The sequence below is a fragment of the Plasmodium coatneyi genome, chromosome 11 (assembly GCF_001680005.1).
Source record: "Plasmodium coatneyi strain Hackeri chromosome 11, complete sequence".
NCBI lineage: Eukaryota > Apicomplexa > Aconoidasida > Haemosporida > Plasmodiidae > Plasmodium > Plasmodium coatneyi.
In genome coordinates, this window is record NC_033566.1 from 842,806 (window position 1) to 869,769 (window position 26,964).

Below are 26,964 nucleotides of genomic sequence, written 5' to 3' on the forward strand. Positions count from 1 at the left end.
CTGAGCCTTTTTTTTTTTTTTTTTTCCTCTCCCCCACGAAGTTGATCACGTTGGTGCGTTTTTCTCCCTCATCAGTTGGGTCAATCTGATCAGCTCATCATAGTATCGCATGGTGCAGATAATTTACCCACCTGCTTTCAGGTTTATGTGCTCATGGGTTATGCGAAAAAGGCTGTCAGTTAAGCCCCAGCTCAAGTGAAAACGCGTAAGTGGACACGAAATGGCACGGCTACCTAGTTGGAAAAAGGAGAGCTGGTCCAAGCGGCAACGGTACAGCTGTGTTGACTTCGCCATGTGGAGAAAAAAAATAAGCAAAAAAAATGAGTGCACAAATAAGCGAATGAACAAATAAATAAACGAATGAACGATTGACCTATCGAACGAATGAAAATAAACTTTTCCGAAAGCACAGACACGTCTTTTTTCAACTTAGACAACTTTTTTTCTCTTTTTTTTACACCTACGCGTAATATACTTTTGCCACGCCTCAAAGTTTACCTCTCTCAACAGTTGGAGCAACTTCCTCCACGTTGTGAGAAACGCCTGAACGGGATTGCTATAAATGTAAATATCCGTCCACCGACCAGTCCACCCTGATTAGACGCGCTTGACACACGTGTGTAACATCTTCCCAAAGTTTTGTGTATGTTGCGATTGCCCCCTACCTATATGTGCTACCCAACCATCATGCAGAGCCCCTCGACTGAACTGCTCATCCTGCACTTTGTCATACACGACGTGTATGATGGGAAGGAAAAAGAAATCTCCATGCATGAAAAACCGTACATCAAATTCTACTGGAAAAATATCAAGTACAAAAATTATTTAAAATTCTTTTCAGATGAAATAAACTGGTTTTGCGAGTTTTTCCTTCCATACCGAACTGGAGATTATATAGAAAATTTGATAATGCAAATATGGGCAAGTAGCTATTTGAGCAGAAAAAAAAAGTTGGCATATAATTATATCAATATAAATGATGTAGAGAGAAATGGGAAAATAAATGGAAAGGCAGAACTGATTGGGAAAAGAAAAGGATTGAAAGTTATTTACAGCCTCCAAATTATTTCCTACGCCTTGTACAAATTCATGAAAAACACACAGACTTTCATTCTCAGTAAAATATCAATTTATAAAATGATGCAGATACATAGGGAGAATCAGAGGAATCCTTGTGGAGAACAGAAAAACTTGTTTGACAAATATATTTTGTCCCTATTTCAAAAGGAAAATTACCAAAGGAAAAACACTGCTTTACGGTTGAAGACGATTCGACGGGGACATAAGAACCCTAGGAATGTTATGAACATCAACCATGTGCACACACCGATCAGGTTGAAAATGAAGAAGAAACATGGGCAGACTGCTCCAAACGACACGCCCGTGTCAACTCTAGCGCAGAAGGGCCTTTACGCGAAAGGGCAAAATATTCAGGCGAAATGTGGGAACGTGCGAGAACTGAAAAAGGCGAAGAAGTCTGATCCGGGGGATGAAGTCAGGCAGATCAGGCAAAAGGCTAAGGGAGACGTGCACCGAAAGGAGAAATTGGATCTACCAGCAAAGGAGACAGACACATCCCAATCACAACAAGAGATTGCTCATCTGCGCTCAAAGACCATGAAGGCTTTACGCGAAAAGGCGATGGACGAACTGTACCTACGGGTGAAGGAAAAGTTACGCCAAAAAAACACTGACGGGGTACGCCCACCAGAAATAAAAGAGACGACGACAGACACAACGGAAGAGGAAGATTTACTGAAGATGCATGATGACGCACGGGTCACATCCGAAATAAAAAAGAAACTCGCTCCCTTGTGTGGCAACCCAAGTTGTATGAGCAAAAATTCCTTTTTCGACGTCGGTTACAAAATACATAAGTCCACAACGAAAAAAATTGTCAAGTTCTGCAGCCTTAAATTCGCCAAGCTGTACGATGGAGATGAGGAGGAGGAGGTTGGAAAGCTCGGCATTCTGGATGACGTGATATAGCGGTTGACTTGCTAACGGCACAAGACCGTTGCGTTCTCACATCGTTTCGTTCTGTACCCACCCGAATGAAACAAAAGGAGGGGACAAACGAAATGTACGAATGGGTGCCAGACGCGATATGCAAAAATGAGCGTCTACGCTGCGAAGATGGCTTCCCCATAATTTTTTTCTTTTCTTTTTCAAATACTTTAATTTTTTCCTGTTCATTTTTCGTTTACAAATTTAAAAAAAAATTTTTTTTTTTTTTTTCCCAACATGCGCGCAATCCGAATGGAAGGAAAATTGCGGAGTAGCTAAAATCAGTTCCGTTGTCGCCTTGTTGGCTATTTTTTTTCTTTTTTTTGCATACGTAGGCTGGTTTTATGTGCCCATCCCGTTTAGTGGCACCGTCGGGGTTGGGAAGAAGAATCCCGTACCTTGGAATTTTTTAACAACCGAAAGGTGCTGCCGTCCGGTCAAAGGGAAAGTGATACTCTCTTATAACAAAATGGGCGAGAACTACGCATGTAAATCATTTATGTAGAATACTAGTGGGTAAGAAAATATGCCCAACGTTTTTTTATATAACCTGGCGTACCTGCATACTTGCTGCAATTTTTTTATTTTTTACTTAGGGATATCCAATTTGTTTAATCCTCGTGACCGTACATTCATGGCCATGACCCTTTTTGAGAATTATTGGACGAACAAATACACTTCCCGTTGGGTTAATTTTTGCTGTTGTTTTTATTTATTCATTTCCCTCCTTTTGTCCTCCATTTGAATGTACCAAAAAGATAAAAAAAACTGCCGCCTTTAATGGCCCTTTCCAACTTTTAAAAAAAAAAAAAAAATGAGCAAAAAAAAGTTTAAAAATAAACAGCTAAAAGGAAAGAATGACACGCCTGGGCGGAAGCAGAAATTTGTCAAGTTTAGAAGAATAAAAAAGATTAAATTTAAAGACGAAAAGAAGGTGTTCCTTCCGAACGAGGAGAATAAAACGAAAGTGAAGGTAAGGCGCAAAAGCGAATGTTGTTATTTTATTTTATTTTTTTTTGTGCCACCGTGTTAGACTACCATTTTGTCAAAAAATGATGAAGCGCGTGTCACATGGGAGTCCAGTAGAATTGACAAAGCGACACGTCCTTGCGCGGTGTTTTACTTATCTACATATAAGAGGTAGCATAATGGGCGCATGAGTGTCTTTTTCCCGCGTTTGTATGAAGGTGATCCTCCCCCAGGTGGAACACAAATTGAAGGGTGTTGCTCGCTGGGAAGAACAATTCCTTTACGCCGTGCCGCTGATCCATCCCGCCTAACCGCGTCTTTTTCGCCCTTCCGCGCAGATCCCATCGAAAAAAAAACTTGGCACCCTTTACAAGAAAAAGGAATTCAAAAAGAAAAAGGACAACCAGACAAATGAATATCTAACCTTGGAGAAAGAGTTAACCGGTCAGACATTCGATGAGGAAAGACGTTGCTTGTTTGCCATCCGAAATAATGTTGAGTGCATCTCCTCCTCCCCCAATAAGATCCTTCAGGTATAGCCACCCCCCATACATGTGAGAATGCATAATGTATGACCACATTTTTGTGAAAAAAAAAAAAAAAATCATTTTGTAAATGCCCGCCGAATGGTATATTAATTTGGCTCAATCTTGAGTAATAAAAAAGGGTTATTTCCCCGAGTAGACATCCACGCGGCAGTTCTGATGGATGCACAACCGGTCATGCGTCCCCACCAATTAGCAATGCATTTGGGAAACTTCGCAACTTCTTAACTTCCCGCAATCGCTCATTTCTTATGCACCCCCCCATCTTTCAGGAACTCAAATTGACGGAGAACTACCACGGCGTGCTCCTTATCAACACGGAGGCAAACATGAAAAACCTATTCCTGGTGAAGCAGTACGTATGTTATGGGTACATACAAAAGTACACCTTGTACAGTTTGATGGAAAAAAAATTATTTTTAAAAGATGGAAACGAGATAAAACGATGTGACTCCAATAAAATTATAGAAAAGCTGTTTAGCAAAGATGGGATTTATTCCTTTCCTTCATTTTGTGAATATATTTTTGAGTGCAAAAATAACGCTGACCAAATGATGAAGGAACATATCGTTCCTTTTAATTTCTCCTACTTGAATAGCGAAATGACGTTCGATTTTCTGCAATTGACAAATGAGCTTGCTGGATTTGTCAAGGAAGGAATTAACGAAATTCTGGAGAAGATAATTTGACCGCAACACACCGTGGGGGAGTTAGTGAGAAATGTACTCTCATCGTTACTCCTCTTATGTGTGTGCAAATTTTTTATTCGTAGGATGACTGAACTGTCACCTTCACCATTTGACACTCCTTTTTTTTTTTAAAGTTAACTTTCTTTTCTTTTTTTTTTTTAAATAAACCCACATAAAAAATGAAATAAGCCACAAATGAAACAGTACAATTGTGCTACAACAGACGGGGCGGAAAAACGCACAACAACACGGTGTGGTAGCGTATGGGAGGGATATACCCCTTCCAAGGCCAAGGACGAATATGAAATTTGGCCTCTCACATAGTGAACAAGACCTGCCTCCCATAAAAGGTTCCCCCCCATATTGCAGCGCGGACCTACTTAGGTTTACCCTACGAGCGATTGCCCACGGTACGATACGCGGGGAAAAAAAAAAGTCTGCGCAACTTAACCGCGTTGGAAAAGAATTGTGTATGGCCTGTTTTGAAGGTACAATAAGTAGGGATATTCCCATTCAAATGATTCCTCCCATGGTCGTATTGGCCTAATGGTTTTTGCCACTTTTGCAGCTGGCCCCTCTATTCACTTCTTCGTAATGGTGCTATTCCGGTTGGGTCCAACTCCAATCCACACGATGGGCGAGCCCACATACTTCTCTATCGCCAAGACGTACTTTCGAGCATTTTCTGGTAGTTCTTCAAATGTCTGACAGTTGGATATGTCTTCCTCCCACCCTTGGAATTGTTCATACACAGGTTCGTAGTTCTCCGGCGCGTCCTCGTCTACAGGGTAGCACCCCTTTTGCAGTAGCTCGCCTGTTCAAAGGGGAAAAAAAAAATATATATATATATATATACCAAAATAACATGTGCGTAGCTACAAAGCGATTCACTTATACTCACAGGACAAGAGTAAACAAATTAGTGGGGGTTACATATACAAGTGGGAAAATATTTCCCCCCCCAGGAAGTAACCTCATATATCACAGGGTGAGTCATACATGCAGCATGTCGTACACCCCGTGGGACATACCTGTAGCCTTGCTGCGATAACCGACGCAGAGGGAAATTTCCTTCAGACCAGACAGAACGTCCAACTTGGTCAAGTTGATAATGTCAATAGAGTTGATGCACTTTACGTAGAGTAACATGGGGATGTCTAGCCATCCACATCTTCTGGGCCTCTTCGTCGTGGTACCATACTCGTAACCCTTCTCCCGTAGGTATTCTCCAATTTCGTTTTTCAGCTCTGTCATAAAGGGACCACAACCAACCCTAGTCAAGTAACTTTTAACAACCCCTATGGTCAAATTTAACTTCTTGTGATTTATCCCAAGGCCTGAAAAAATACCTCCAACGGTTGTGCAGCTGCTTGTTACGTAAGGATAAGTACCAAAGTCTATGTCTAGCATAGCGGCATTAGCTCCCTCGATTAAAATATTCTTCTTCTCATTCAGTTGATTATTCATGAAAGAAATTACATCTATAATTCTATCCTTTAACAACAAGTGGTACTGGTAGAAGGACTCCAATTCTTCCTCCTTGTTGTAGTCCTTTATGTCGTAAAGGTCCATTAAATTATCTATCAGTTTTAAATACTGGTTTTTAAAATTCTCAAAATTTTTTAATGATCCAAGTCGTATGCCTACTCTCGAAACCTTGGTCGAATAACATGGGCCGATCCCTCTCTTGGTCGTGCCTATCTGTTTTCCTTCCTTCAATTTTTTATTCTCTTGGATAGAGTCAATCGTCTGATGAATATCGAATAGAATGTGTGACTTATCCGACAGGTACAGTCTATCTATTATATTTCCTCCAATGGAGTTTATTTCATTTATTAGGGACTTTACATGCACCACCATTCCGTTTCCCAACACGCAGATATTATTTTCGTAGAGGATTCCACAGGGCAATAAATGAAGGGCGTATTTTTTATCATTCACGGAGATTGTGTGCCCTGCATTGGCCCCTCCGTTAAACCTGCACGTAATGTCTGAATGCTTGGACAGGATGTCGATGATTTTTCCCTTCCCTTCGTCTCCCCACTGAGAACCCAGGATCGCCACCACGTTTCCCTGGCTCACATTTTGGATGTCGTGCTGGAAGATGTTCATCTTCGGGGGGCGCTTAACTGATTACGTCGTTACGTTGTTAGGTTGTTATTCCGTTGCTCAGCTACACCTCTGCGGTATGGAGATGGCCTAGGGCTGCCACACTTTTACCTAGAGACGTCGATTCGATTTGCCTCACGGGGAAAAGCAATTCAAAACGTCTCACCAGCAGAGAATAAATTATCTTTTCTAACAGCACAAAATACTCAGGGGCAGAAGAAGGATCTACTTGTTGGATAGTTCTTTCATTATACTATCAAGCTCAGCTTATCCTTGTAGGTGAGAAGCTTCCGCACTCCAAAAAAAAAAAAAAAAAAAGGCACTCCTTTTGGTAACTAAATTGTACGCTCACTGCGTGAATAACTGGTTCAAGCGCGCTCGTTTATTTTACCATTCGTTCCTATTTTGTGGAGCACTATATACGCGCCAACATGTTAAAATGAAAACAAAAAAAAAAATATATATTGTCGCAATTTCGTTAGCGCGAATTTAGTTTTATATTCTATCACGTGCATCCCCAGGAGATAAGGATAAGGGGAGAAAAAAATAGGGAAAGGAATTTCTTTTTTTTTTTTTAGTCCATTGTCAGTTCTTTCAATCCATTGCGCTGATTCCGTAACTTAGCATACATAAATATAAATGTCGTAAAAAATAAATTCAAATTGTGGGGACTCCTTCGAAAGGCATGGGTAAACACTTCCAAGGACGTGCACAGCGGTATTTATATTTAGTTATAAACGCAAAATGGTACATGCGAAATGTTCATTAAATGGTATCCATACGATGGGGAAAAAGCATGTAGAGCCACACATCAGACAAGGAACAGCGTTCTTTTCGTGCTGAGAGCGGAACGATGAGAATTCTGTTCGAGACATCAATTTTTACGTAATTATGTTTTTTCTCCTTTTTTTTTTATATATGGATTTATGGAAAGAGTGATTTTTTTCCTCTCATGTGCTATCTCATTTTGTATGCCTTGACAAAATGGGGGGTCATACAGGGTACATTTGAACGGAGTCCTTTACCGTAACTGCCTATGAGATTGTCACAAGGGAGATAATCGCTTTCCTTTTTTTCAGCTTAAATTGGTGAGTTAGATAAGCCTCACCACTTTCAAATGATACACTTTGTTGGAACCGAAATGAAAATAAACGAATAAAGAACCCTAAATGGTGTTGTTGTGATGTACTCACTGGGAGGTACAACAAAATTACGCATACACAAAGGAAAAGCTGGTCTACAGTTTGCTTTCTTTAAAAAAAAAAAAAAAAATGAGGCACACAATATGCGTAGCTGTTTATAAGTCAACCTTTATCTCATCGGGGAACAACTGACTGGATAATGTGTGGCATTACAATTTCCTTTTTTTTCAATATACGTTCCTGTTGGCTTATTCGTGAACTGAGCATATGGGTTGCTGCTTATAGGGGCCTCAAACGGTTAGCAAATTTTCTCCGTTCCTTTTAGAGAAAAGAGGACAGTGCGTCATGTGATTTGTTTTGTAAATCGTTTTGCCTATATACCTTTCCGTTTTCTTTTTTTTTTTCCCCAAAATGGGCCAAGAAGTGCAAACCACGGAGAGACCTACCAATGAGTATCTGTTCGATTTCCTCCCCCACCTCTTTTCGTCATCCGTTCTTTACATAGGAACACACATTCGGTGCGCACGGATTTATATACATAGACGTACAACTAGGTTACATTTCGCCCTTCTAACCACCCACACTTGGCGTAGCAAACAAAAAAAGTTCTTTTCTTTTCCTTCCTTTTAAGCAACTACGGGTGCATTTTTCGTTTGGTTGCTCTTTCCACGTGGAAGTTGGCTTGACCCTTCCGCAATTTCCCCCTCCAAACACGCAGCGCATACACTCATTCGTATATCAGCGCATTAACGCATTTGCATATGATCACAACGGCATACCTTCTGCTGTTCATATTTATGTGTACGCCATAATCCTCTCCTCAGGTGTATCACCTTTTGCTTGCCGTTTGTCTGCCCCTTTGGAAGAACAATCCGTCTGTTTCCTGAGGAAAAAAAAATGTTCCTTCACCTTATGGTTTGATAAAGGGGGCGAAAGGAACAGGGGGGATGGGGCGAAAAGTGGCAGCAGTTTGGCAACAAATTTGTGGCAAAATTTTGCTGCTATTTTTCAACAAAGCAACCGCTGCGCGTCCAAACGCAACAACGAATTTGCCCATTCTCCGTGCAATCAAAATTTGTGCCAGATTGACAAAGAGAAAAGAAAATTAAAAAACGAACAGAAGAAGAAAAAAAAAAAAAAGTCGAAGGAGCGATAAGTTAAGTGAAACCTTTCACGTTTGTACAAATGCATACCTTTCCAAATTCTCTTTTTTTTTTTTTTTTTTTTTCCCCCCATTTTTGACTCAAAAAAATTTCCGCAAGTTAGGGATTGAAAAAAAAAAAAAAAAAGGAAAAAAAAATTACACTTGTTTGAGAATATAAATATACTCATAAAATTTTTGCTTAACATATCATGCATGGATTGATGAAAAGCACATGGAAAGAGAAAGAGCTACAAATAAGCGGAAGAGTAAAAAGAAGAGCGTATTGGCGCCTGTTACTTTCAAACGACGCATATTCCCCCTCGAGCCGCATAACATACACAGCTATGCCATACAAGTGTTTACCAAAACAAAAGCAAAAAAACGTATACTCATGCATGTAGTTGCGCGCATGGCGTGATGCCTTGAACTTGCAAAGCATTATTATTTGGTAGAAATCTGAAAAGAGAGAAGGCGTTACACGCATAAACGGAGGGCGACCCACCCAAGAACGCCTTTTACATATATTTACAGATCAGCTAAACGGCCAACTCATTCCTGCGCAAAAGGAAAGATTCCAAATCTGTGATACCTAAAAAGGAAATCAGGCCCATTTCGTTATGGACATTTGTGCCGTCCCATTCGTCAGCTTGAAAAGATAAAAAAAATAATTCGTATGCCCACCATCCCAGTTAATGTAACCCCAAGTGGAAACAAAACAACACCAATTAAGAAGACCCTTTAAATATGTATAACTCGTGGTTTGAAATCATTCGGTCCATTTCGCCCTACAACTGGGCAATGCTGGGCATAGCAATGGCCCTGTTCCTTTCCATCATCGGCGCAGCATGGTAAACACAAATAGGAGGAAGCTACATAAAAAGAGAATAAAATGAAGTGCCGCACGTAGGGCCATCGTATATTGAGTTGTTACGTGGAGGGACTGCCGCGATTGGCGCTATTGTCGTGATTGCCATGGGTAGGCCGTCCCGCTCTATATGTGCAAACGTACCAAGTCGAGTTGCACATCGTAGCAACAACGCGTGTTCCCATTCATCCCATTTGTTTCATCCTTTTCTTCCCACCGCAGGGGAATATTCATTTGCGGGACGAGCATAGTGGGAGCCTCGGTGAAGTCCCCACGTATCATTTCGAAAAATTTAATTTCCATTATATTTTGTGAAGCACTAGGTAAGCAGCGCGGCGTTGCACGGGAGGGCAGATGAACGAACAGTCAACTGAACCGTCGATTGAACAGTGGATTGATTGCACTTAGGCTGATCCATTAAGACGCTATCCACCGCACATGCTATATATTTTCGCCCTTATCACCGTGCACTTGACCCCCACCCCCTCCGTAGGCATGTATGGAGTCATCACCGCAGTTTTTCTTCAAATTAAATTTAGCGGACTCAGCAAGGAAGTGCACGCCCCACTGGTGCTAACAACCAAGACGGATGCACTTATTATGAACACCATCAGAGGGGGATGGGCCCTGTTTGCAAGTGGTCTCACGGCGGGTCTGTCCAACCTCGTTTCTGGGTAAGCAGACAGAAAAAAAAAAAAAAAACGAATGCACTACAACACTAAATTGAGTCAATTCTAGAGACATAATAAACTGCGCTTTTCCTAACGCACGGAGGGGGGCACTTATCGGTGCTGCTTTGTGAATCTCTCCTATGTCCACACTTATGATGTAACATATAAGCGTGGCAGATATAATTCACAGTTTAGGTTTCTCATATTTTGCGTTCAACTCTCCACTTATTTCCTTCTTTTTTTTGTGCAGCGTTTCCGTAGGAATAACGGGCAGCTCATGCGCCTTGGGAGATGCACACAATTCGGATCTGTTCGTTCGAATGCTGATGATTGAAATATGTGCTAGTGTTATAGGTTCGTTGCACCTTTCGCATAATCAAATGAGAGAATGTGACTACTGTGTTTACAATATAGTTGTGTGCATTTGTTGATGTATACCCAATATGTAATTTTTTTTTTTTTTTTTTTTTTTTGTTAGGACTTTACGGATTAATCGTGGCAATTGTGTCCATCGGGGATATTCAACTGACTTAAGCACCGCCGAGGAATATTTTGTTACTTTTTATTTTTACATTTTTTAAATTGTTTTTGTTTCATGAATCGATGATAACTGCAGTGCAGAATAAGCGCCTTTTTTTTTGCCCCATTATTTGCCCCACCTTAACTGCACATTTTAGTAATGTTTTTTGGTCTACCGTTTTTTCTTTTTGAAGTTGCACCAATAACCCCCTATTGTTCCTCTCTTATTTTACCACATGCATTTGTAAAAGGTTCAACCTGCAGTGCACCTGTATGTATGCGTAAGTGTGCATGACCACGTGCCTACGGATACACATATGTGCTCTTAGATAGATCTACCCATGTGTGCAACTTTTTCCTCAAACTTTTTGGTCCCTACGGGATTTCAGCCCGTATGCAGTTTCTGCACAATTTATGCTTTATCACCCTGCTGATACAATATTGATGAGTCATGTACCAACCAGATGAAAATAGCATGGACGAATCGCACGCCTTCCTCCTCCATTCCAGAAAAGCAAAAATTTGTGTATACATTGTAGCAAACAAACGAAAACCTCCATATGGCAGTTAGAACAAATGCCTTTTTTTTTTTTTTTTTTTTAAATTTAAGAAAAATAAAAGATCCCGTGGAAAATATGAACGGGGCAGATTTTCCGAGCTTATGCCGCCGTGTCCATTGTTTTCTCACCATCGATGTGCATATGCATTTGTGGGAGAGGCTGCCCCAAATGCCCCCAATTTTAGCAGCTATTCCCTAACATGCACAAAGCGGAATATCATCCCGTGTAGACGCACCACCGCTACTCCCACTTTAAAATAAAATAAAGGTTATCTTCGGACAACGTTGCGAAATGAGTCCAACATGGAGGAAAAAGCAACGTGACACATTACCACTGATGTATTTTCACTTTGGTATGCATACTTTTTTTTTTGAATACTCCCCAAACGGTTTTCCTTCGCATATTTTGAGGGCACAACCTCTAAATTCGTTACGTTGTGCGTCTCGTCGATAACTCCAGAACTGATAAAAAAAAAAAAAAAATTCCCGCTCCTTACGGTACAAACGTAAAGCGCTTACCAGAAGGCGAAAAAGCTGACACAAAAATAGTATCCCCAGAGGCGCACAAGGATGACGAAAAATTGGGCACAGTTAGCCAAAAGGTGATACGCATAAAATAAAAAGGCGTTGCATGGAGAGGGAAAAAAATATGCTGAGCAGAACGAGGCGTAAATATATCTGACGACGGTTGCGCGAATATTTTCGGAGCCAAAGAATTATTTTGCGTCATTTGTAGGGGCAGCAATAAAATGGGCATATATACTGCTGAGTGCCCCGCATGGTAGCCAAAACGGAAAAAAAAAAAAAAAAAAAAAAAAAAAATCATAATTTATGCCCTATAAAATTAACACCATATATTTCTAAAAATGAAGACGTTATTTTTTTTCTATAGCATGAAAGGCATCTTTTCTCTTGCCTAAATTTTTTCAATAAAAAAAGTGGATCTCTTTTCCGTAAAACATCGCAATTTCGAGTTGGTATATGCATTGTTTTACAGGAAAAAGGCTACATTATTTTTCCCCGTAAAAGGGATAATATACCTGGTAAGGTGGATCAATTAGCGCGCTGATACGAACATGTGGCTCCCTTCCGAATGACACTTACTCCCCCACCAATACATACAGAAAAAAAAAGGCGTGTAAGATAGTTCTCCTTGGTGACCTTTATAAAGGTTTGTTAGCAAAATAGGATTTGTCACCTGAGGGGGAAGGAAAAAATTCTCCTGCGCGAAGGAGGCACAACAGGAAGGATATTTCCGCAACCACGTCACTGCCCTCCCCGTTTAATTCGTAAATATATTTGCACTGTCATACCCGGGTTAGCGCGAAGAACTGCCCATAATTGAACCAACCCAGAGGAACTGAGCAACGAAAAAATGGGGAAGAAGAAGAAAGTCGGGAAGGAGAGAATTGACAAGTACTACAAGCTAGCCAAGTCGGCGGGGTACAGAGCCAGGTCTGCATTCAAGCTAATTCAAATAGCCCAGAAGTACAACATTTTTAAAGATGCAAATATACTAATAGATTTGTGTGCAGCACCTGGAGGATGGTTGCAGGTGGCATATAAAAATATGAAAAGAAGCAGCACCATTATAGGAGTAGATTTAGTTCCCATCAGAAAAATAGATAATAATGTCATCACCTTAAAATGTGATATTACTACAAGTGCCTGTATTAAGCAGATAAAAAATATAATAAAAAATGAAAAGGCTGACGTGATCCTAAATGATGGGGCCCCCAATGTAGGAACAACATACTCATATGACAGCTTTAACCAAAATGTGCTTGTCCTTAATAGTATCAAAATAGCCAACCTTTTTCTAAAAAAAAGAGGTATCTTTATTACCAAAGTTTTCCGAAATGAAGAATATGTATCCCTAATATGGGTTATGGAAAAACTGTTTGGCCAAGTCAAACATATAAAACCAAGAAGTAGCAGAGAAATATCCTCCGAAATTTATCTAGTCGGTTTGAATTTCCTATGTGCTAAGGTGGATAAGAAGCTGTTTGATTATAACTACGTCTTTAGTGAACAGTTTAAGCAGGAGTCCAATAAGGTAGCCACAAACGACGCCAGCGACAACGACATTTTTACCGATTCTAGTGATGATGAGAAAGAAAACCAAAAAAAAAACAAAAAAAAGAAAGGACTGTCAACCATTTTAAAAGAAAAGAAGAAGAAAAATAGACAGGGATATGACCTCGGGGATGATTATCGTGTCACAGATATATGCAACTTTATCCATAGTGATAATTACGTCGATTTACTCATCAAAACGAACAAATTCACCTTCGATAAGGACTACCTCACTTCGGAAGACCCCTTAGTTAGGAATACATATACTGCCATTTATAAAAACCCTAGCACCACGCAGGAGATTCTGCAGCTCTGCAAGGATCTTAAGGTTCTGGGCAAGTCAGACTTGTTTCACCTGATCAAATGGAGGTACAAAGTTAGGAAGGGCATCGTAAGGGTGGGTGAAGAGGCCCAATCGAGCCAAGACGTAGATGCAGAAGAGGAAGCCAGTCAAGTGGTAGACCCCGTGCAGGAAGACACGCCCATTAAGGAAACACGAACTGACACCACGAAAGCATCCCTGCAGGATGACGAACTGAGTGGTTCCTCCGACGCTGACTCGGAAAAAGACGAAATAAACGAATTTTCCACTCAAATGGAAAAAAAAAATAAAAAGGAACAAAAGAAAAAGGAAAAAAAATTGAAAAAAGAACTAGAGAAAAGAAAAATGAACAAATCGATCAAGCCAGATTATGACGAAAATGAAATACATTTCAACAAAAATATGTTAAAGTTGCTGGATAAGCAGTCATTCGAGGATCACCTGAACATACTGAGTGAAAGCAAAAATAACGACAGGCTGGAAATTAACCAGGAAAATGATTCGTCCAGCGAGAAGGAGGAAGACGAGCAGCTAAACGATACAAATGAGTCCAAAATGGACCGCATAGAATACCTTGTCAATTTGGATTATGAACAGCAAAAATTGAAGGAAAAAAAAATGAACGAAGAGAAAAGCAACGAGAAATTGACCAGGCGGAAAAGGGCAATGGATTATAAAAATGAGGAGTTGATGAAAATCCAGAAAATCATGGAGTTGAAAAATGAAGAGTTAATGATGAAGAGGAAATTGCACGAGTATCTCAGTGATGAGGAGGAGACAGACGAAGATGAAACGGATGATGAAGAAGACGATGGTGAGGACGCGTCTGATGAGGGAAGTGACGCTGCGAAGGCACGCCCCCACCCCGGAAAACGCGGCAAAGACGAAATGAAGAACGATGAAAAGAATGCTTACGCAGAGGCTATCCAGCAAAATGAGCACATACACAAAATGGTAGACAAGATAATTCGATTAAGAAAAGTTGTTAAAAAGGAAGAAGAAAAATCCAATGTAAATCGTTTTTTTGATCAGAAGATATTTTCCACGATATTTAATGAGATGGATGGTGAGTTGGATGATAGTGGCGCTGTGGAGGAGGGCCCCAAAGGTTCCGGAGCACGTAAAGGTGACGATGAAGATGACAATAGTGATGATGACGATAATGATGAGACGGATGACGAGGAAAAGTTCAACGAAGTGGAAGATCGCCAGTTGCCCAAGATCCCACTGCCAAACAAGCTAGCCAGAAAGGAGAGAAACAAAAAATTAAGAGAAAAATATGGAAACAACGAAGTAAAGATGAAGAACACCACCTTTTCAATTGTAAAAACGGACGAAAGTGGACAAAGCAATGTAGGTACATATTTTTCCAACCTAATTAAAGACGAAGATGAATTGGCATTCATAAAATGCATCGGAGAAAAATTAATTCATAAAAAAAGCAGAATGGATTTGATAGACGATTCGTTCAATAGGCATTCTTATTTGGATGATGAAGACATGCTACCCGAATGGTTTGTGGAGGAAGAAAAGAAATTTAGAAGGCCAGTTATCCCAATCGACAAATCCATCCTAAATCAATACAAGAGCAGCATTAACAAAATTACGAAAATGCCAATTAAGAAGGTGATCGAAGCAAAAATGCGAAACAAGAAGAGAGAAATTGCGAAAATGAAAAAACTGGAGGCAAAAATCGGAAAAATTGAAAAGGATGAGGAAGACCCCTTCCTTAAGCACAAGGCCATTACGAACATATTAAAGAAGAACAAATCAGGTAGGCCCTCGCTCGGCGGTGGGAGGATGACAAGATGGGCGCAGTTATTCCCCGTGGAAATGTGTACTCGTCTGTCTGTATATGTCTTTAGCGTAACTGTTACACGTGTACACCGTTACGATTCAATTTTTACACAATTTTGCTTGATCCACCCTTTCCCCTTTAGAAAAAAAACGAGAAAAATCGTACGTTGTTTGTACCGGAAAAGGCTCCAAGGTGCCGAAGAAGAAAAACAAAAAGGGAGGTAGGACAGTGGTTAAGTATGTCGACAAGAGGCTCAAAAAGGATAAGAAAGCGAAGAAGCGGGTGGAAAAGAAGAAAAAAAATATATCAAGACGCAAATACTCCAAATCGAGGCCTTTCAAATTTAAGCAGAAAATTTGACAAGCGTTACTTTATGTCTGCCTGTAGAGACCTTTCATCATCTTCTAAAGTGGCGCAAACTTGTAGATAAATTTGTGTAAAAATATTTAAACCATTTAACTCATTTTGACCCCCTCTGTTTGCACACTTTTATTTTAAGTGTGATGAAAAAAAAAAAAATTTGTTTCCTTTTTGGCTTGTTGTGTAACTTTATTTCATAAAATTATGCACAGTCATACATTATAACATTTTTTTTTTTTTTTCCAAAATAGCCAAAAATGTGTAAAAAAAAAAAAACTAAGTACAAATTGGTTAAAAAAGTTATGACCTGTTCATACGATAAAAGTAGAACAAAGTGGTTGTAAAAAAAAAAAAAAAAAAAAGGAAAAAGCTAGCTTCCTTCCCTTTTACGCTCCATTTAATGGTGAATGCACATTCGAACAAATTTCCCCAGTTCGAGGCATAGTTGTAGTGAAACCCGGCAACTGCAAAAAAATGGTGTATGTTTTTAAACCGGCAACAAAGGGACACCTAGGCAAATTCGCACATGTGCATATATGCGTAAGTACACACTTGCATTTCTGCAAACGCGAGGCACTTTTTGTACGGGGGGCGTGGCGATGCAAAGAAAATGCATACGCGTGTAAATACATGGGATGCAATTATTTGTGCGCGCTTTTGATACAACTATAAAGTGACGCAACTGTGAACATATCAAAAAGGAAGAATCAAATTTGCGTAGCATACATAGCAGAGCATTTTTTATTAGCATTCGTTTATGTTTCTTCCTACATGCTGAATTTGTCAAACTATAAATTGTTAACAATAAGTGTACATTCGTGGGGGTAAAAAAAAAAGGACAATAGCAATGACAATAACAAAAACAGTGAGAATGATGTGAAGTCAAAAGTGCACGGTAACAAACTTTTTGTATGTACATGCGTGCACATCCACGCTGTCACTAAGTGTTAAAAAGCATTTTAGGGTAACTGAAAGAAAATGTAAGTTAAGTAATACTGCGAACAGGTGTACAAATATGCAACTGGTACGCACCTGCCCCTTTTGCCTCGTTTTCTACAGCATATAGAAGCATGCATACGACTGGGGCACACTTCCCTACATGATAATATTCTTACCTTTTCGCCGAAAAATAGAAAAAAAAAGAGGTAAGCCAGTTTAGAACTCCAAACTGATAACTCCAAGCGAGAGGAACTTCCAACATTTTAGCAAAGACCTAAACAAATTAAAAATGGCTAATGGTTCTGTTCTGCCGGCCCCAAGGTACTATTTAGAATCGCATGGGAATTATTTAAGCATAGTGAACGAAGAAAATAATGTTCGAAATATTTTAAAAATTAGCTATGCTGAAGATGTACAAATAGTCAAGGAGAAGCAAAAACTTAAAAGCAGTAGTGACAATAGCTACACAGAAAATGAGAACAAAAAAAAGTTCCCCTTTTTTGGTTGCTTAGGAATAGTTAAAGCGGAACATACGAACTTCTTAGTCATAATTTCCGATGCAGAAGTCGTTTCTTATTTGTTCAATCGAGCTATTTATAGAGTAAAGAAAATTTCCTTTATCCAGCTGAACGATGAAGACGAAGGTAAGGACAAGACAGCTAGCTATCACAATTACCAATATGAAATATGCTGCCTCGGGAGCAACGCCGTTTTAACCCCCTTAAATAGTAATCACAGAAAGGAAGGTAAAAAATTCTTCTGTAACAAAAAGATAAATACGCAAAATCATTTCGACAACATATTCGAATGGAGCAATTTCCTTTTCCAGAGTCCAACTGCCAAGAATACCCAATTCCGCAACAATAGCGAAACGTACATTCACAAACTTAAGAATTCCACATTGAAAAAAGATACGTTAAAAACGATAGGGTATTTTTGGCATGCCTTTAATAAGGGCCCCTTTTACTTCTCCTATCACTACAATTTAACGGCGTCTCTGCAGAGGCACTACATAACTGAGTATGAGAAGGAGAAAAGCAGAGGGAAATCACCATCCCCGTCGGTAGGTGGTGGAGGAGAAGTTTATACGGATGACAGTAAATATCAGGGGATAACAGAACCCATTTTCCACAAGCTACAATTTAAAGAAATAAATCACGAGTACACATGGAACTGGAAGTGGCTGCACCAGTTTATTCCCATAGAGGCATTCGAGTTTGTGGTGTTCCTAATACATGGCTACATCAAATCAAATGTGTTTCACCTCCCTAATGGAAAACTAACATTATATTTGATATCGAGAAAAAATAAGAACAGAAGTGGGGTAAGGTTTTGGTGTAGAGGTGGAAATGAAAAGGGAGATGTAGCCAATTTTGTCGAAACGGAACAAATTTTAGTGTGTAAAGATACGCAGAAGACAAACATTTTTAGTTACATCCTTGTCAGGGGATCTATCCCTGTCCTCTGGAAGCAGCAACCAACGCTGAGTATAAGGCCAAGAATACAAATCTGCTCAGACATGGAAAAAAATTCGAAAACGTTGAATCTACATATGGAGAAATTGAAGAAAACGTATGGGAAAATCTCCATCACAAATTTGAATAATAAAAAATTTGGCGAGAAGTATCTAGGGCAGTGCTATGGGGCCTGTTTGAAGGAATGCAGCGTGGAGCACAACTACACCTGGTTTGATTTCCATAGCGAATTTAAAAAATTAAATTATCAAAATTTGCACACGACGCTGAAAACGGTGATTGAGGACTTGAACGATTTTTCCTTTTTCTCCATTTCGTTTCCGAGCGGGGTTAGGTACAATTTGGAGCACGGTGATGAAGTTCGCGCTAATGTGGGAGGTAAAGATTTTTCTTACACTGCTGCCACTTCTTCCCGCTTCCCCTCTTGGTCGTCCGCAAAAGTGGATACTTTCCAAAAGGGCGTCTTTCGAGTCAACTGCATCGACTGCCTAGACAGGACCAACGTCTTCCAGAGCTTCCTGGCAAAGTACGTCCTACACATGCAACTGCTCACCATGGATATCAAGCTAGAGCAGGTGAACAAGTTCCCCTTTTACCTTTTTAAGAACACATATGATGAACTGCTGTATCGCCAGACTTGGATTCACAATGCAAACGCGATTAGCATTATATACAGCGGCGCAGGAGCACTAAAGAATGACATAACGAAAAATGGGAAGAGAACCATTGGGGGGCTTCTGCAAGATCTGTTCCACATTGTGCAGAGATACATAAATAACAACTTCCTAGACGGTTACAATAATGACTGTATTCATTTAGCCACCAGCGAAAATTTGAAATATCAAAATGTTTTTAATATCCACAAGGGTAAGTACAACCAAATGATGAATGTACTTTTGGAGTTTATCGTCATTTTTACGACAGCTGCGTGTACTAGTCCTGTGCAAAAATTGTTAAAGGGGGTTTACTTTTTATCGCACAACATTACCTCCACCACCCTTTCGCAGTGTATTCATTACGCATTTTTGCTGATGCGTAGAAATTTTCATTTGTTTTTATTTCCCTACAATCAAGCTAAGTATTTCCATTTTATTTCGCTTCTAGCAAAAGCGTCGGGAATTTTGTCCACCTCCTTTTTAATTTTCGTCTTTTTTTGTGTGTATGTGTTTACTCAAAGGCGGCGCGTGATCTCCTCGCCCAAGCTGGGCACTGATTAGCGGGCAAAGCGAAAAAAAAAAAAGGGGGGACACATACTCCACGTCCATTTACGTTTGGGGAAGTTAACCAACATTTGACACCTTTCTCTTAGTAAAAATCAGTATATTTACAAAAAAAAGTTATCAAAGTAATATTTTTTTTTTTTTTTTTTTTTTTTTTTTTTTTTTGTACATATATTGATTATTATGAAGTGGAATTGGGATAGCCTGGCTCTGCGTCCCTGCCTCCTACGCGTAATTTGTTTCGTATTTCGTTTTTCCCCCCTTCGCTTCTCTGCCCAGATTTTCCTTTTTTCCATTGTGCCTTGCTTGCCAATGCGTCGAAAAACATTTGAGCAACTCCTATATAGCACGTTAAATCATGTCTGCGTGTTATGTGCAGATAGAGCAAAAGTTTGTATTGAACTCAATGGAGGAATATTTTGTGAACCCACTGGGGATTGGGGGGGGGCATTCTTCTGGCCGTGTCCCTTTAAAAATTATTTCGCCTCGAGGTGAATGTTCACATGTGAGGGGTAACTGCTAAATATGTTTACCTTCCCGCATGTGTGTACTTATACATTTATACCTACACATGTGCATAGCGCAGCACGACATGCATGTAGAGCCCCTGTGAAGGAGTGCTGTGCTAAGATCACGTCTGTTTAAGTTGACGCAATCTAAAGGAAGATCCTCCTTGTTGTGCTAAATACACATTGGCAATTTCGACACACAAAGAATCATTATTTTTCTTCCCCCCGCGAACTGAACTATCTCCTCCTTTGGGAAAATTTTCACCTCCCTTTTGTGACTCTGAGCAATTTTGCGTTCCTTGCGGTTTGTGACGCGGGGCGAGGTGAACACAAAATGGGAACACCTTCCAAATAAGCAAAAAGGCAACGCACAATTTAGGGGCCCGAAAAACTCATGAATGATTAAGCGAGGCAGGAAAAAAAAAAAAAAAAATGAACAACTGACAGGGGAAGAAAACAACAAAATCACAAATAAAGGAACCTAACGAATAAACAGAATAAGCAAAAATGGGAACAGAATAACGTGAAAAACACACCACTTTATACACGCCATCCGTACAGTTACAATGCCATAAAATGAAAAATATAAATCACAGACAACACTTCTGGGAAAGTACTACTGTCAATAATAAGAGCTACACCAATCCTGAAAATTTAAACACACGACACAAGGAATCCAACCAGAAAGAACCCACAAAAGGGAGCACCCATCACGTACTAAGTAAAAACCAAAAGGATAACCAAGCGGCGAGTAGCGCAAGGCAGAATCAAAGTTTGAACTGCAAAACTGTTAGAGGTGAAAAGCTGAATGGTGAAAAAAAAAAGAATAACAAAAAGGTGAAAAACGACACGTTCAATTGGAGAGTCACTACAGACACAAGAAGAAACAACGCCAATAGCGACACACTAGTTCCACTTAAGAAAAACGGGGAACGGAAAAAATTATTGGAGAAAAGGGAATGCCTTCTGAATGGGGAGTCAACGAAATTTCATGAAAAAACAGACATTGAAAATGACGCCAGCGATTTTTCCAATTTGATCACTTTTGATGATCAGCCAACGGTGAGTGAAAACATTCCCATCCAAAATGACACCCCGTATGGCACACACAGGGATGCACCCAGGAAGGACGATCTGGAAAATTCGTTAAAAAATGTTCATTTCGATATTCACTTGGATGTTCACGCGGGAATTGGAGGGATCCACTCGGGGACCGTTCCTAAGGGGTGTGCTGCCCATAATGGCACCAGGTATAGCAGCAGAGATGACAACAGGAAAACCAATCATGGTCCAAATGGAAATGTAGAGGATGGGAAGAACGCCCGCCATGACAATAACACCGCGAAAACGAATTTCGCAGAATTGAACAAGGAAGAAAATGACGAAAAGGAACTACTACTGGAGCATATAAAGAGGCTGGAATATCAAAACAATATATTTCTGAACAATCTGTTAAATGTGTACTATGTCTGCATGGACTACATCAAAATGCAAGATGAGAAAATAAAAAAAAATGAAGAAATCATACTTTTCCAGAATAAAATTATAAACGATTTAAAGGAAAATGAACACTTGGAGGACACCACAGGTATGAGTAATGACACAACTGGTAACTGTAAAAATGGTGACTCAGATTTGTGAAGTGGCATCTCCTTTCGTTTCAGTTAAAAGGAGTATTATGGTGCGATTAATTTTCTTCCTAATGGAGAAGGGTGCTCATCCCTTTTTGCCCTATTTGTGCAGTCTTTTTTTTCATTAACCAAATTTAAAGCAGTCACTATGTGCAACAACACATTGTAAATGGCACAAAAAAGGGAATAAACTAATAACGAAGCTGTGATAATATTGAAATATCGGGGGAAAGACACAGTCAGGTGTATGTAGAGGGTTCCCTCATCATTTTTTTTTTTTTTGCCTCTCCGAGCGGAAAAGCGGAACAGTGCCAATTTCGTAATTGTATTCATTATAGTAAACGTTGCATAAAGCAGAAAACGAAATAATTATACGTGAGAGGGTCTACATTTTTTGAAGTGCAAATTTCCCCATTTGTGCGTATAATAAGACCAGCTGTTGCTGTGTGCATTTGTGCCTCCACCGAGTTGGAGTTTTCCGCACGTCGCTCATGTTCTGCCATTTGGCATTGTGACAATTGTGCACACGCAAGCAAAGGCGTGTAAGTTCATGTGTTTTTTTTTTTTTTTTTGTTTTCCGTGCTCTGTTTATTCTTACCCTTTTCCTATTTTTCCACTTTGCTATTTTTTTATTTTTTTCGTGGTTGAAAAAAATATGTAGACTATCCCCTTGGTGTCCCAACACGCTGCTCCACTCGAGCCCCGTTCATTTGACTCCCAGTTCTGATTTTTCAAAAAATGTTGCGCGCCCCATGGCAACCTTTGTAAATGCATTCGTACCAACTGTTGGAATGGGAAGAATGTGCAGCCTTGTGGAATAAAAAGGGGGATACACTGATAACTGACCATATTGGAAACTTACCCCTTCTTCACAACAGGCATAAAACGATTCGTGCATAACGCTAAAAATGGAGCCACCTTCGCTAAGAAAGAAGACATAACAAACACATTTTTTTTTAATATATTTCTCCCTTAACATATTTCACATGTACGTGAGGCACATGTTGAGAACAATCATATAAGTCACTCCCATCTTTATACATTTAGCAAAAGACCATCCGAGGTTTTTACGAGCAGACGCGTGTCAAAATGAAAATATATTTATAAGTTAATTAAAAAGTTCCGCTTCACTTTTTCACAGTTTTTCAATTTAAAAATTGAGGATGCAGACCAAACTGGCGTTACGCACAACATCCTTCAAATGTCCCTAGGATAAAAAAAAAAAAAAGAAAATAGCTCCACGCACAAACACATGAATGAGCGTACGCACACGTATATGTACATATCTACATATGTGCGTGTAGCATATATGTCCACATGGACGTACGCGTGGATATGCCTTGTCCACACTTGTACGAAACATAAAAAAATGAGAAGTCCTTGCCCCGTTTATTCATTCTGTGAATTCTTCTTCGTTCGCTCGCTGTCGATTACTTCAACCTGAAAAGGCCAAAAGGGAAGGAATGGATGAACGCATAATGGGGGCAATTTTTGCTGCTACTCCCCTCGGTGTGTACGTACAAGCGTTGTGAAGCAAAAATGGGACAAGTCTGCATCGATAGCGCAGGACACATATACACATTTTTTATGACAATCCTATATGCTATACATTCCATTGTGCACATTTTTTCCCACATTCCTGGGGTTCGATACAGCCACTCTGCAGACTTACCAATGCGTTTATTTGCTGTTCATCGATGAAGCTTAATTCCTTCTCGGTCAGCAGGGCGACTTCTATATTTTTGCTGCTCAATTCAACGACCTATTTAGAAATAAAAAAGGGGAGAGATTAACAAAAAAATGTAATATTTGGAAGAGGATCAACATGGCAGCTAATTAATGAGGGGTGTTTCCCTTCGTAAAAAAATCCTTTTCTTCTTCGACGAGGGCGACACACTCATGTTCGCTGTGCTCACCTCAAATATGGCCTTCATGGCTAGGAGGAGGCAATCGTTCTGCTCCATATTTTCTTGGTAATTTTTTTCCAGAAATTCCTGCACAACCTTTGCGTTTTTTCCAATTGCCTGCGCTTTCCACGATGCATAAATGCCGCTGGGCTCCGTTTGGTAAATGCATATTTCTTTGTTATTCTTAAATCCAGCGATTAACGTTGCTATTCCAAATGGTCTCACACCTCCTCTATGTGTAAACTTTTGCTGAACCTTCGCAACGTACTTGGCAATGTAGTCAACTGGCGCAGGTTCGTCCATGTTTAAGAAGTACCTTTGGCATTCCAGTCGCGTCTGAATGGGAAAAAAAAAAAAAAAAAAAAAAAAAAAGAATAAAAATGGTGTAAAAAAAGGTGTGCAAAAATATGAACATTTTGGCTAGCTGAAAAAAAAAAAAAAAACTTTGCACGTTGTGCCCAGTTTACCTTATTGACTAAAACCCTCGCATCGGCATTCAGACCCGCAAAGGCTAAACAATTGTGTTCGTCCAATTTGATCAACTTCTCGGTCGTTCTTGGATTTTGCAATTTCGGAATGTTCTTCTTTTCCACTGCTAAGACAGCGAAATTCGAACTTTTTATTGCCACTGCACAGCCTCCTTTTTTAACCGCCTCCAAGGCATGTTCTACTTGTAGCAGATGTCCATCAGGACTGAACACGGTTATGGCTCTATCATAACTCATTTTTATTTTCGAGTTACGTTATCTGAATTTTTATTTTGAATTCTTGCACAGGTGTCCCTACAAACAAAATCAAGAGGGGAAAAAAATAAAACGGCCTTCCGAATGGATATGCATATTTAAAGCGCGATGTAAATAAGTGTGCTACTTGCACGTGCCAGTTTCGCGTTGTCCACTTCGATATTTGTCGTTAAAACGAGGGGAGAGGTGCAAAATATGCAAAACGAGTTTGATTCAGGCGGTCGGTCGGACACGCTTCACCCACGAGCAGAAAAAAAAGTACCCACGTATATATGTGCACACGCAACTGCGCACTGTAGATTCTGCACAGTGCCACACGAAACAAAACGGATTTCACCATGCACATATGCAACAGTGTGAATATTGCTAACTCTACGCGCAGGACTTGGGACCAATTTAAGAATACACAAGCATGTAAAGTGATTTATGCGCAGCGAAGCCCTCGTCTGGATGGCCACCAGATGAACACACGTGATTGCTCAGCACGAACATAATAAAACAAATTCACGTACACTCCTTTGTACAATTTCTGTTCATCTGGAGGGGGGTAAGAACTGTCACTACACACGTATAAGCGTGACTACACGCATACAGATATGCAGTCAAAGAATTACTGTTTTTATGTTATGCACGCATGGTACGCGCATATGTTCATTCTCTCATACACTTACAGGACGAATGTTATCTTGGACTATCCACCTGGGGCATATGGCTTGTACCGCCGGTTGGTGTATCTCCTTCGATATTTTCTTACACCCTGGGGGGTCCCCTCTGTGCGAATGAAATTTTGAGAATATTCAATTCAGGTGCGGCTCTAAATGTTCGTGTGATAGATTAAGTTCATATGTGAATCCAGTGGGGATAAGAACTAAGCTTTTGGAAGTGGCTCTTCAGCGAAGTCGCTACTTGGGAGAATCGCTACTGTGGGGAGTCACTCACACGGAAAGTAACTCACTTGGGAAATCACCATGTTAAGAGGTTACTCCTCGAAGCTGCCAGTTTTTTTTTCTTTTTACAATTTTAAAGAGCACTTTTTTTTTTCTTTTTAAGATCTTAGCAATGTGGCATACGCGCACGTATCAGTGGTAACACCGCGTGCAAGAGTGTACAGCACATTCTTGGCCACGCGCATCGAGAGCAATCCGCCGGGTAACGAGCCCCCCCCCTTGGCGTGCCCCATGTGCTTACCTTTTACCTTTCTTGAGGGATGTGTTCCCATTTTGCGCTTCTCACGCACCGCCAGCTTTTCATGCTCCCCGGGGGTAATATCCACACCGCGTAGTAATATGTTCATAATTATAGCACATGTGACACAAGCCATTGTACGTGCTCCATCTCTGCCAGCAATCTTCAAGCCACTCCCCCCACGGCGCGCGAGATTAGTGTGAAACAATACAAAGGAGCATTACCACCATCGCGCTGGTTTTGTTTTTCCCTTTTTTTCATACGGCCTAGTCACTTTATCATAATTCCCCTCCACCCTCAAGGTTGTAACTGAACTGCTCTCATATCTTGAGAGAAAGGGAAAAAAGTTAAAAGGCGTATTCTTCCCACTCACCTTAAGCTGCATCGAAATTGCTCTGGTTTATTTTCCCCTATTAACAATTCCATGCGCATAATTTTGCCGCACATATACGAATATGCTTGCGTAACCAATCGTGTACTAGCACACACATATACTTCGTTGTTCAGTCCGTGGAAAACGATACAACGAAGGGAATGCAATTTAGAGGCGGCCAAAACATTTAGTTGCTTCTCCTCCCAATCGCAAGCCTCCAAACGATAGAGGGACACCCCTTCGAGCGTAAACTCCCCAACTGAACGTAACAACCTTGCTCAGGAATGGCCAGGAGATATGACAGCAGGACGACGACCTTCTCCCCAGAGGGTAGATTATACCAAGTAGAATATGCCCTAGAAGCAATAAATAATGCCAGCATAACAATTGGCATAATAACAAACGAAGGAGTAATCCTCGGGGCCGACAAAGTGTTCATATCTAAGTTAATAGATAAGGCAAATAATTTCGAAAAAATCTACAAAATTGACAAGCATATATTTTGTGGAGTGGCAGGATTAAATGCCGATGCGAATATTTTAATAAACCAGTCCAGACTTTACACACAAAGATATTTGTACAACTACAATGATGTGCAGCCAGTGTCCCAATTAGTTGTTCAGATATGTGATATTAAGCAGAGTTATACACAGTATGGTGGGTTAAGACCCTATGGTGTGAGTTTTTTGATTGCAGGGTATGACGTAAAGGAGGGATACCAACTGTATCACACCGACCCGAGTGGGAACTATTCTGGATGGTTTGCTACGGCTATTGGTACGAATAACTTGACGGCTAGTTCTATTCTCAAGCAGGTAATTGATGAGTGTGTTGTGAACGTCTCTCCATGAGAATGTGTGCCCGTGCACCTGTGCAACTGCTTAACGTAGTATGGCTACTCCCCTGCATTCATTTGTACACCCTCTTTTCATTTAACCCATTTTCCCATTTTTTCCCCCGCGCAGGAATGGAAGAAGGACATGACTCTGCAGGATGGTCTATTGCTTGCCCTGAAAACGCTAGCCAAGAGCACAGATAGCGAGGTACCCAAAAGCGAAAAAATTGAGTTAGCCTACTTGTCAAACAAAGACGGCGAATTGATACAGAAATATTTAACAGAAAAGGAAATAGCAGAACTGGTTAAAATATACACAGAAAAGTATGTGAAGGAGTAAGTTCCATCGGAGCAAGCCTTTTCCGTAATGGC

At 40.2% G+C, this 26,964-nt stretch overlaps 9 protein-coding genes across 9 annotated transcripts; 7 read left to right on the plus strand and 2 right to left on the minus strand.

Moving 5' to 3' along the window:
• Positions 1 to 669: 669 nt before the first annotated feature.
• Positions 670 to 1,989, plus strand: PCOAH_00033550 (Uncharacterized protein; the record flags this gene model as incomplete). Its single annotated transcript, XM_020060149.1, has 1 exon — positions 670 to 1,989. One exon carries the CDS (start codon positions 670 to 672, stop codon positions 1,987 to 1,989), a length of 1,320 nt encoding a protein of 439 aa, XP_019915886.1.
• A 458-nt stretch (positions 1,990 to 2,447) lies between these two features.
• On the plus strand, positions 2,448 to 4,210 carry PCOAH_00033560 (Uncharacterized protein; the record flags this gene model as incomplete). The annotated part of the gene is made up of 3 exons (XM_020060150.1): positions 2,448 to 2,980; positions 3,315 to 3,509; positions 3,794 to 4,210. The coding sequence occupies 3 exons, from the start codon at positions 2,822 to 2,824 to the stop codon at positions 4,208 to 4,210; spliced, it is 771 nt and encodes a 256-aa protein (XP_019915798.1).
• A 581-nt stretch (positions 4,211 to 4,791) lies between these two features.
• PCOAH_00033570 (Adenylosuccinate synthetase) lies at positions 4,792 to 6,322 on the minus strand (the record flags this gene model as incomplete). The annotated part of the gene is made up of 2 exons (XM_020060151.1): positions 4,792 to 5,024; positions 5,242 to 6,322. The coding sequence occupies 2 exons, from the start codon at positions 6,320 to 6,322 to the stop codon at positions 4,792 to 4,794; spliced, it is 1,314 nt and encodes a 437-aa protein (XP_019915650.1).
• A 2,490-nt stretch (positions 6,323 to 8,812) lies between these two features.
• Positions 8,813 to 10,675, plus strand: PCOAH_00033580 (Vacuolar ATP synthase 21 kDa proteolipid subunit; the record flags this gene model as incomplete). The annotated part of the gene is made up of 6 exons (XM_020060152.1): positions 8,813 to 9,053; positions 9,142 to 9,453; positions 9,693 to 9,793; positions 9,964 to 10,144; positions 10,392 to 10,495; positions 10,620 to 10,675. 5 exons carry the CDS (start codon positions 9,350 to 9,352, stop codon positions 10,673 to 10,675), a joined length of 546 nt encoding a protein of 181 aa, XP_019915541.1.
• A 1,919-nt stretch (positions 10,676 to 12,594) lies between these two features.
• PCOAH_00033590 (Putative rRNA methyltransferase) lies at positions 12,595 to 15,775 on the plus strand (the record flags this gene model as incomplete). Its single annotated transcript, XM_020060153.1, has 2 exons — positions 12,595 to 15,391; positions 15,558 to 15,775. 2 exons carry the CDS (start codon positions 12,595 to 12,597, stop codon positions 15,773 to 15,775), a joined length of 3,015 nt encoding a protein of 1,004 aa, XP_019915711.1.
• Positions 15,776 to 17,003: 1,228 nt separating this feature from the next.
• PCOAH_00033600 (SacI-like proteiny domain) lies at positions 17,004 to 19,228 on the plus strand (the record flags this gene model as incomplete). Its single annotated transcript, XM_020060154.1, has 2 exons — positions 17,004 to 19,056; positions 19,197 to 19,228. The coding sequence occupies 2 exons, from the start codon at positions 17,004 to 17,006 to the stop codon at positions 19,226 to 19,228; spliced, it is 2,085 nt and encodes a 694-aa protein (XP_019915544.1).
• Positions 19,229 to 20,494: 1,266 nt separating this feature from the next.
• PCOAH_00033610 (Uncharacterized protein) lies at positions 20,495 to 21,559 on the plus strand (the record flags this gene model as incomplete). The annotated part of the gene is made up of 1 exon (XM_020060155.1): positions 20,495 to 21,559. The coding sequence occupies one exon, from the start codon at positions 20,495 to 20,497 to the stop codon at positions 21,557 to 21,559; it is 1,065 nt and encodes a 354-aa protein (XP_019915689.1).
• Positions 21,560 to 22,635: 1,076 nt separating this feature from the next.
• Positions 22,636 to 25,241, minus strand: PCOAH_00033620 (Proteasome subunit alpha type; the record flags this gene model as incomplete). The annotated part of the gene is made up of 6 exons (XM_020060156.1): positions 22,636 to 22,989; positions 23,222 to 23,311; positions 23,466 to 23,792; positions 23,924 to 24,238; positions 24,871 to 25,013; positions 25,139 to 25,241. The coding sequence occupies 4 exons, from the start codon at positions 24,179 to 24,181 to the stop codon at positions 22,939 to 22,941; spliced, it is 726 nt and encodes a 241-aa protein (XP_019915840.1).
• Positions 25,242 to 26,041: 800 nt separating this feature from the next.
• On the plus strand, positions 26,042 to 26,932 carry PCOAH_00033630 (Proteasome subunit alpha type; the record flags this gene model as incomplete). Its single annotated transcript, XM_020060157.1, has 2 exons — positions 26,042 to 26,572; positions 26,723 to 26,932. The coding sequence occupies 2 exons, from the start codon at positions 26,042 to 26,044 to the stop codon at positions 26,930 to 26,932; spliced, it is 741 nt and encodes a 246-aa protein (XP_019915993.1).
• Positions 26,933 to 26,964: the final 32 nt, after the last annotated feature.